At 35.7% G+C, this 11,131-nt stretch overlaps 2 protein-coding genes across 2 annotated transcripts; one reads left to right on the forward strand and one right to left on the reverse strand.

The window, feature by feature from the left end:
- Window positions 1–3,725: 3,725 nt before the first annotated feature.
- LOC113235018 lies at window positions 3,726–8,424 on the forward strand (the record flags this gene model as incomplete). Its single annotated transcript, XM_026470541.1, has 3 exons — window positions 3,726–3,850; window positions 6,141–6,272; window positions 8,220–8,424. Coding segments are annotated over 3 exons (421 nt in total), but the record flags the coding sequence as incomplete, so codon positions are not given.
- Window positions 8,425–8,656: 232 nt separating this feature from the next.
- LOC113235017 (replication factor C subunit 3) lies at window positions 8,657–9,754 on the reverse strand. The gene has a single exon (XM_026470540.1). It carries the CDS (start codon window positions 9,737–9,739, stop codon window positions 8,672–8,674), a length of 1,068 nt encoding a protein of 355 aa, XP_026326325.1. The 5' UTR covers window positions 9,740–9,754; the 3' UTR covers window positions 8,657–8,671.
- Between the last annotated feature and the right edge of the window lie 1,377 nt (window positions 9,755–11,131).

Here is an 11,131-nt window from a genome sequence, read left to right on the forward strand (position 1 = left end):
ATATACACACATCAAAAAAAGTTTGCGATCACTTCGAAAAACTGAAATCTTTTTTGTTACTGTAGATTATATTATGATTTTTTCTTCTTTTTAGATTCTTTATTTAAAAATAAATTAGAACATAAAACAATGACCCCGTTCAATTGTTTTTTCATATAAAAAGGCTTTCAGTCCTAGCTTACGCTCATTCAGAAATCTGATTTAGTCAATTATAAGCGATTCAAGATATTTTTCGCGGAAAGTTGTGATTGAAAAAATGCCAAGAGGATTATCAGAGGTTTTACGAGCTAGAATAGTAACTTTGAGGGAAGAAGGATACACCACGAGAGTAATAGTACGCAGACTTGCTATATCCCAATCCTGTGTCGTGGCTACGTTGCAGAGGTATCACGGAATGGGGAATTTAGCTGACCGACCCCGCAGCGGTCGCCCAACTGTTTTGACAGCTGCCCAAAAGCGCTATATTAGATTGCTGGCAGCCCGTGATCCAACAATCAACGCCACTAAAATAAAAGCAGAAGTCAGGGCCGCCTCTGGGCTTGAAGTTAGCACGCAGACCGTTCGCAATTGCTTGCACCAGCCTGGATTACGAGCACGGAGGTCTTGGCGAGCTCCGCTCAATTCCCGGCAACGTCAACAACGAAGATTGCAGTGGGCTAGACTTCGGCAAAATGAAGAAGGTGAGGATGAAAACATTTGGCAAAACTGTCTCTTCGTTGACGAATTCCGAATCAGCACTCATCCAGATAACCGACGTGTCCGTGTCTGGAGAAGACCAGGCGACCGTGAAAGACAAAGAACTGCCACTGGAACAGTTCAGCAAGGCGGAAAATCGGTGTCCTTTTGGGGTGGCATTATGATTGAAGCTAGAACGCCTTTGATCCCGTATCGGGGCTTCATGACAGCAGACATGTACAAAGCAGTTGCTATTGATGATATCGTCAGACCATTCCGAGTAAACCATGGGCACCAATTTGTACTGGTCGATGATAATGCGCCCGCACATCGAGCTCAACGAGTCAATGCTGCTCTTCAAGAATACGATATCACACGATTAGACTGGCCTGCCGGCTCGCCCGACTTAAACCCAATAGAGCACGCGTGGGATGCTCTTAAACGAGCAGTATGGAACCGTGAGCCACGTCCCCAGACAGTTCCAGAGCTCAGGGAAGCCGCTATTGAAGAATGGGATAGGTTACCCCAGGAAATGCTGGATAACTTGATCCTCAGCATGCCCAGGAGGATCTTTGCATGTATTCGAGCCAGGGGAGGAGTTATTTTATATTGAATTCACACCTTTTAATAATAAATTGTTGTTTAAGTTTAATTAAACAGTCTTTTTCTTTCTATGAAATTTCTATCACTATTACATTATGATTAATGGCTCAATTTTTTTAAATAAATAATAAAAAATAGTTTTATATTTTAATTTCAAACAGGGTATTCCTATTTAAAGAAAGCATACAACATAGATTTTATCTTGATAAAGTTAAAGTTAAAGAATTATAGGTGCTTATGCTATTGATCGCAAACTTTTTTTGATGTGTGTATTTAGTATAGTAGTTATGTGTATGTATGTTATTTATGTAGTAAGTTTTTATAAAGATTATTAAGTTCAATTTATGTATCGTTGCTGCTTTATGCACCATTAGCTGCCCTTCACCTGTATTTAATTAAATTCTATAATAATCTGTAAGGTTGCCTGGTAGAGATCGCTGTTTAGCGATAAGGCCGCCGATTGTACATTTCCATTAACTTATATATTGTAATGTTTCCATTTGTTTTGTGTGCAATAAAGCTTATTCTATTCTATTCTATGAACTTTATATCTGTGGTATAAAGTTAATTTACAGAACCCTCATAAAACATTTTCAAAAGGCAACGTCATCAATCTGGGAACGTTGTCAACGTCAAGTAGGTATCAGGGTATGTCACGAAGAGTAAAAGGTTTATAACGTTAATAAAAAAAAAAAAAATAACCAAAAATATACACGTTATTTTTATCACCAGCTCGCAGCTCGCAGTTTTACTTACGTACATATGTAATCACAGTCACTGTCAATGATTTAAAACGGACGAAAATATATATGATAAAGCACTGCACCGATTATTTCAACATTGTTTTACAAAACATGCTATAAGGAACTTATCTAGCAAACTCAATACAATTGAAATCTTTGTTAAATGCTCATAATAAATAAATTTGTTACTAAGTTACTTATTCTAAGTAAATCTGATAAAAAGATGACATGATCGACGAGAAGACTGTTTCCGAAATACGATATAATTAAAAGAATATTTTCGATGAAGTATTCAGCTGATTTTGGTATAATAAAGTTTTTCAGCCGACTTAACATTTTGCGTTTCTATTATCTTAATTTTTTTTATGAGTAACTCCAGCCAGTATTATTAATAAATCTCTTCGAGAAATAAATATTAAAAACTTTTAATCTCCGAGGATACTGCGTACGGGTAATCAAAACTTTTTTATACCTATTCCAATTGGTCGGGTGTTTTCCAAAATATTCATTGTAATGAGTTATTAATTGATTTTGTAGTCATTTTTCTGTTTTTAGGTACGTTTAGTAGGTATAAGTAATGGAAACTTGGTACGGTCGGGGCTCGGCTAGAGTTGTAGTACTTACTGTCAACATTCTTTGTTGAAAACTGTACATTATGTCACTTGCAAAGTTCAAATTGTAGTTGTAATATTGACAATTTGTATAAATACTATGGTGTCATCACACCATGCGTGTGGTACCAATACGTATCCTATACCGGGTGGAAATTTGTAATGCCACCTGGAGAGAAAGTACTCTCAATACTGGGTATAGAAGTTTTTACTTAAAGGAAACATTCCTTTGTTTTAAAAAAAAAATAAAACTGCATTCATAGATTTTCGAAAATTTCTAGCAACACGCGGGATCGAACCCGCTTTAATCTGAAAAAAATGCACCCTGCAATTTTATTGCATCGATCGATAGGGTTAATTATAAGAATAAAATCTCTCTCACAAAATTGGTTCATTAAATGAAAAAAAAAATCCATGAAATCTTAACGTATTTTAATAAAACGAAAAAAATGGTAATCTAACTAATTAGTTGCTCGAAATGAGCTCCATTTTCTCGGATACACAAATTTAATCTTTTAACGAATTCATTTTGAGTAACTTTTAATAACGTGTTGTGATGAATTGTATTACAAATCGTATTCTGAACCTCAGCCTTCAAAATGAATTCGTTAAAAGATTAAATTTGTGTATCCAAGAAAATGGAGCTCATTTCGAGCAACTAATAGTCAACCATTTTCGTTTATTAAAATACGTTAAGATTTCATGGTTTTTTTTTTCATTTAATTAATCAATTTTGTGAGAGAGATTTTAATTTAAGAGAGAATTAACCCTATCGATCGAGGCAATAAAAGTGCAGGGTGCATTTTTTTCAGATTAAAGCGGGTTCGATTCCCGCGTGTTGCTAGAAATTTTCGAAAATCTATGAATGCAGTTTTATTTCTTTTAAAAACTAAAGGAATGTTTCCTTTAAGTAAAAATTTCTATCTCCAGTATTTAGAGTACTTTCCCTCCAGGTGGCATTACAAATTTCCACCCTGTATAGTTTATAAGGTACCTATTGGTACTATAGCTATTAAGTTTTCCTATATTGCTGTCATGGTTCGCAATCATTGCTCGTTGAAATTTGTATTAAATGTGTATAAATTATTTTCAGGTTTGATCTTCTTGGAGGCAAAAGCGGTGTGACGTTCGCCAGTGATCTGCACGTTACCGGTGAAGTTATCCTTACCATGGCGGCAAGAATGGAACCATTATCAGCTTTTATAACAATGGATATTCGTAAGTGACACAAATGTGCAATGGGTAGGCAGGTATAAACAAAAAAGTTCCTTGAATGACATTCAAATAAAAATTGTGGAGTACCTAATCACATCAGGCGACACTCGGGTGATGTAAGATACGGCGCCCACTGACGGGACGGAGCACGGCAGGGCATTTTTAGGTAACGAATAGTAATAGGTACTTATATCTTAATATAATAATTTTTTAATTGAAATATCAATAATAATATTCGTACTAACGAAAACAAAGTTGCGGTTCGGGATGCTTCGGCTCGAATACAAGTTAGACGCGAGCGCGATGTCGCGACAGCACACATCGACATGCCTAAGGACATCGCTGCATGCTTAGAATAATAACGCATAGAAACCTAGTCCGCACACGCTAAGTGAGGCAAATCGAAGCGCTCCCAATGGGCCTACACGAGCGGGCGGGCCATCGGTGCTCAAGGTCAACTTGCACCGCGAACAGCTCAAAAATTTTAGCTAAAAATGACGAAATGTGCGGTAAATGAGTGTAAAAATACGTCATACAATCATAAAATAGATACCACCATCACATTCCACAAGGAAGTAACGCGTTTCAACTTGTATTTTTATATAAATATTCACTAAAACCGAAAATTAACCTAGTACTAAAACTAGCCTAAATGAATTTGATTTTTGCCTCACTTGTGACAGTTCGTTTGATATGAAACTATCATTCTATGCGTTATTATTCTAAGGCTGCATGTTTCTGATGCCAGAGGATCCCTTGCCATACCATCCCGCCAATGGGCATCTAGCCTAACAGTGCCCACGTGACGGAGAACGTCTGAGGAGTTAATATGGAGTGAAATGGATCAGTATTTTAAATATTTTTTTAAATAAAATACTTCATAAATACAGTGCTAAGACTTTGTATATTATTCTGAACAAATCAGTGTAAATGTTGACTAGTCTTGTAAAAGTTGCTATCTTTCGTAGCTTTACACTTTCAGAAGTAGCCTAAACTTGTGCAAAATCCGTTATTTTGTTCGGTGTTTATTATTTTGTCTTCCGAGAGATCGCTCGTGTTCATTTATCAAAAACTTGTTCGTCAAACTTTTCGGCGAAGATTGGTTATGGTTTACATGCGAAATTTCATGAATTTAATGTATCGTAATGGTTAAAAGTTCGTGTTAGCATAACCTAACCTTTGACCGTTACTGCCTCTCAAACAGAGCCGTGGATTCGAATCTGGGCTAACACATCTGAGTTTCTCGAGATTGGGCCAGAGTGGCGGACTATGACCAAAACGCTTCCTTGAGAGGAGACCCGTGCTCAGTAGTGGGACGTATAAATGGGTTGATAATAACAACGATGACGAATGTATTATTTCAGAAATCGAAAGAGAGTGGCGATATCCCAGCGCGGGAACAGTTTGCTCACTTGGTGCTAAATTGACGTAATTGTAATTTTGGCAAAATTGAATTTAAGTATGTTAACCATTGACTTACAATATGTTAACACAATATCTGCAACATTAACAAGTGTTTACGTTTGATGAAAAATCAGCGGTAATTTTAATTTTACATACCTACTTATATATTGTAAAAATGCACAACATTTTATTGACGCGTCTCACGTTAAAAATTCAATTCAAATACATTTTCTGTAACGTTTAGAGTACAATAGCGTCAATGATGTAGCACCGAATGGAAATGAGCGAGTTGGTTCTCTATGAATCGATTGACGATGATTAAGTTATAAGTTACTTACCTTTGCGCATGTTTAGTAGTTATACCTGTCGCCACGACGTTGAGAGAAAACATCATACCTAATGAAACTACTCGTCTTAAACGGCTCATCCGCCAGACGGATCACTCAGACGGCCATCCACCCAAAAGAAAGAGTGGAAAGTTCCCAAAACGTTAGGACCGTGTGGCGGACTAATTAATTATCTTTAAACATTCTCTGTAGTGGAGACCAGTACCCGGCCGTGGGGCTTATAGTGAATTCATGATGATTGAACAAATTTGAACAAACGCCAATCAATATAATTATTATACAACGCTTCTAATACGTTTACTGGCAGGACCTTCACAAATGAAGAAATCGAATTATTTCGTCATGATAGACAAGGTTGCGAAACTATAACATCTTTAGTAATTTAATGGTGGTAGGTACATTGTACTTTCACCAATTTTGTTAAGTATATTTTATTATTGCTTGGTCTGTTATTAGTATATTTTATGTGTCTGCAACACATCGATTATAATTAAGGACCCTTTACGACATATGCCAATATCTAATACCTATTTACATTTCAGAAAATGTTGAAAGCAACATCACTTACGTGCCATCGGGGGAACGACGGTTTGACAATGATGATTACATCTTGATTGGCCCAGAGCGGATAATCGTCAGAAATAATCGTATACCAACATATTTTGTTCAACCGAGTAAGGATTTATTTATTTATTTATTGCCTATCATATTACACATTTGTAATGGTAGGTAAGTAATCAATACTTCGGTAACTATAGTACAATATGACGTAAAGGCATGGCAATAATCAGCGGAGAGTCTCACGCTGTTACATTATTTATCTAATATTGCGTGATTTATCTATTTAAAGTAATTTAGGTATGTCTTTCCTTGTTGCTTAGCGTAGTTCAGAGAATATTTTCCTAAAACCTAACGTTGGTTATAATTGTACCCACTTGCGAAATTCTAAGTAATTTGTTGCATTAGCAACTCTAACATTTTTTACTTGTAAAAAGCGATAGATACTCACTAGCGCCAAAGAAACTTTAAATATCGAATTCTTATGTTTTCGCGATAGCTATAAATTAGAAATGAAGCAATGACTGACCATGACTATGCCGATTAGCCGTAGCAAACGATTTGTTACATTAAAATTGTTTTACAACATACTTTACTTTCAGAATATTATTGAATAAATTAACTAACCAGAAAAGAACACGGATCAACACAATTTAAATTGAACTAGGCATAATATTATGTTAATCCACAATTTCAACCCCGATTGACAGTAAAGTGTATGAGTACCATGATACACTCTAGCCTAAAAGGTGCCTGCCTGATCAGAGCTTTAAAACTTCCAACACGTTAATTTTGAAATGGAGCTAAAATTATGCATGTTAAAAAACTGTAAAAGTCGATATTCTGGCCATAACTTATACGTTGTTCGTTAATTAGTTTTTTTGAAGTTCAAAGCTCCCGAAGATGCTGACATATTTACAGACTGTTTACCTACTAGTAGGTTCAGCGGCAATTTTGGACAGATAAAAATTTAGAGACTTCTTTCACGCTATTGTTATTATTCAAGTGACTCGCTCTAAATAGATTAAGTTGGAACAATGTATACATATCAAGGGCTTTCTAGAATAGTGGCTTATATCAAAGTGTCTGCCGCCTGGTATATCGTAGACCATCCCAATGTTGATTATTTAAACCAATGAGACACGTAGTGTACCATTATAGTAAAAAAATAAACTACAATGAATTGGTCCACTATTCTTAAAAGCAGCGATATGTTGACGTACAGTCTACAAACGGAAATCCGGGTAATTAACTTAGGAATGAGTTAGGGATCATGAGTTGTTTACACAAAGTTTTGTAACTCAGAAGAATTTCAAAGACAGTGTTTCCCTTTTCATTCCATACAGTCCTCATTGTAAATCCCATTCCACTAATGGCAGTAAAGTATTCCAAAAAAGTTGTCATTTTCCTGCTTTGTCGCCTGCAGGCGGGTCTCGTAGTCATCATTTATCATTTCCGATCTGTCACTGATGGTAACAAACGGCTTATTTCACTTTCGCGTAATTACCTTTAGGAGCTTTCAGCCGCTTTGTTAGCCTGTTTTATTAATTTCCCGGACAAGTCGGATTTGTTTGTAAGGCGCTATTTATGTTGGCACATTGATTATAATTACTTCGTATAATCTCTAGGTTTACTTTATGGAGTTCCTACTTTCTATTACTTTGGAGTGTTCCTACTTTGTGGAGCTTTGTGTATGGTTAACTTGAAGTTGAGAAATGATAAATGTAAAAAAAAAAATATTGATTATAATATATGAAATTTGGAGTAGATACGAAAATAAAATACGAGAATGTGTCTGTTGGTACGAAACTACGAACCAATGTCGCATCGTCTTTTCTTTACTGAAAAAGTTTGAAACTCTGGTATTTTTAGATTAATTTTTTTTTTTTGGTTAAATATTTACATTCTTATTATCATATGTATTCATACATACATAATTGTAAAACTCAAATAAATTGTTAAATAATTTGTAAATTTAATAATAGTTACAACTAAAGGGAAATAAATCAAATGAGGCAGATTATTTGTTATTTAAGTACATTAAATAATTTTATTATTTTCAGATTCCAATGATGCTTTCATCATAGACCAATTCCTGAACAGCAGACCTTCAATCCTCGACCACTTGACAAATGAAATCACAGCAGCATTAATGCACAATATTGTGGATAATTTCAGACAGTTTGCCAACAAAATACCTGTGAAAAATTACTATGAGTATTTTTGAATAATAATTTGTAATGTAAATGCCAATAAAAAATAAATTTGCTTTTTTTTACAATTTTGTTCATAAAATTTATTTTGTGTAGCTGGACATTTGGAAGATATTCAGTGTTAGGTTGCTATCAGGTACTAGTTATTAACGTAAGGATGTTTTATGAAAAGAAAATGAAAATTATACTAATTAACAACATCTAGTATATGCTTATAAACTTCAAAAAGTATTTATTATTTTAAAATGCAAGTAGGTACAAGTTTCATAACAACAACTTGATCATACTAAAATAGCTTACAACTAAAAAGCATCACCCATAGATTCTTCCATAAACTTCTTATAGATTGCCATAAATTTTGCCACAAATGCTTCTAAATGGAAAATAGGTTTGTTGCCAAGTCTCATTCTGTGCTCATATTGTGCTGCAAGGCTTGCCACTTGACATTTCATTGACATATCACAATTCCGAACAAGCTCTCTTAGTAAACCAGCAAAAATCATATCTGGTGGTACTCCATGTATTATTAATTCATATAATTTCTGTCTGACTTCCCCCAACTTCTTTGGAGATTGTTCTGACAGGACCATTGACGCTGTATCCCTAATAAATATTTGCCAATCAGGTTCGGAGACCTTTTGGTCTTTTGTAAAAGGATATTGCTGTACTTTACAAGCTTCGCACATTAGCAGCGCCCTTCTTAGATTACGGTCGGCACATTTAGCAATGCGCATGCCTAATTCTGAAGGTAAATTCAAACCCTCCTTCTTACAGACGTTATGTAAAACTTGAGCAATCTCACTTTCTGTTGGTGCTGGCACTCTAATCGTCAAGCAACGCGACCTTATAGCTGGTATGACGCGGGAAATAGAGTTGGCAATGAGGATTAGACGACAGGTAGCAACGTACTTCTCCATAGTTCGACGTAAAGCATGTTGAGCATCTTTTGTCAGATCATCAACTTCGTTTAAAATAACTACTTTGAATTCCCTCTGTCCTGAAGAGTCTATTTGATGCGTCTGAGCTACGGTCTTCACCAAATCCATGATAACAACTCGATCGTGTATACCGACGTCTGTTGGGTTAACCTCAATGTGATAGTTGCTACTTACAGTCATGATTTCGATTTTCTTATTAGAAGGAGTTGTAAAATTCATCGTTTCTTGTCGTAATCGTTCCACACCGGAGCCGTACAGTTCCCTCAACAAGCACATAATGCGAGTTTTCTTACCGGCACCCGAGGGCCCATATACTAGGAGATGGGGGAAATCACTTTGCTGAACAAGACTTTTCAAACGAACCGCTTGGTCGTTGTGGAAATCCAGCTTCATTAAGTCTCGCGGTCGATGTTTGTCAACCCATAAACTCATTTTGCTCAGATTAAGGTTGTTTATCACTAAAAATTAAGCTGATGACTATAAAACGCGCCAAATTTTTCATTCACAACACAACATACATTAACATTGTCAAGTTAATGTCAATGTCACTGTCAGTCAAGACTGTACCTATTGCGGTATCTATCGAGAGTCAAAAATATTCATTCATTCATATGTCGTGAATTTTTAATGAAATAATAATTTAATGATACATTTAAAAATTATACTACATTTTAGTTTCAGGATATTCCAAAATGTAATGACTCAATAACATTTTGCATTGCAATGCATTGTATTTACTCTTCTTCTTTTAAATGTTATAGTCCCATCGAAATAACGAAGAGTAATAACGTCAAATAATAATGATTATGTACGGTAGTTTTGTAAAAACAATCTTTAGACTATGACGGACGATGTACGGTAAGTCATATAGATTAGATATCTTATTTTGTAAAACAGATCGCACTTATGTTGTAGGCGCCAAATCTAATTCATTCATTCGGTCATTTCATTATGTCGGGATTGCCTAACAAAAATTCTCTTTCGTATACAAAAAGTTCAACCGAAGTGCGGTAATAGACGTCCGATTTCGTGTCTGATGGGCGGATCCGACTATCGGATCAGATTCACTCAATACACGTCCAGTAGGCGAAGTCAGACCCATTTCTGAACTGACTGCAGTGTTGCCAATTTATGGGGAATTCACCAAATACATGGAATTTCAACTCTACAACTCGTTTGGGGATTTTGTTTGGCTTACGTATGTGGGGAAAATGCCCTCGTATTCTAGAATTTTATCATATTTTTGTTACATTGATGATCACTGATAAAAACACTATTTATTTGTTTGTTTATGAACGATATTGATATTTTTTTCAACATCACACATGCGCTGCTTATTAACATTTATATATAATTATTAACTCAGGACTTATATATGTATATAAAATTATCCAGTAGGATTCGAATCACTTTGTCTTGAATTGTAAAATTGCTACTAATCAGTCACCGACTTGAGCCTGGCTGAAAGCAGAGCAGTAGGTATTTTAAAGGACTATCCACACACATCAGGGCCATGCCCGAGACGTGGACGGGGCGTGCTAATTTGTACGAACTGTGGGCCCGTCCCGGCTCGCCGGCCCGGACATGGATATGTGTGAACGAGTTCATACAAAATAAACGCAACGATATTTTTTGAGCCCCTGAAGGAGTACGGCCCGTCCACGCCCCGGATATGTATGAATAGACCGTATTACCACAACTTGCCACTCGTCAAGCTTAATTAGTAAGGTTTAAACTTAATTCAACTTGTTGAGTTTATTTCTAATTATAGCATAACATATACACACATCAAAAAAAGTTTGCGATCACTTCGAAAAACTGAAA

Source organism: Hyposmocoma kahamanoa, unplaced genomic scaffold, assembly GCF_003589595.1.
Source record: "Hyposmocoma kahamanoa isolate Upper Pololo Valley unplaced genomic scaffold, ASM358959v1 86893, whole genome shotgun sequence".
NCBI lineage: Eukaryota > Metazoa > Arthropoda > Insecta > Lepidoptera > Cosmopterigidae > Hyposmocoma > Hyposmocoma kahamanoa.

Excerpts from the sequence above, each read along its gene's own strand:
- LOC113235017 (XM_026470540.1), bottom strand. The coding sequence starts at position 9,739 with ATGAGTTTATGGGTTGACAAACATCGACCGCGAGACTTAATGAAGCTG.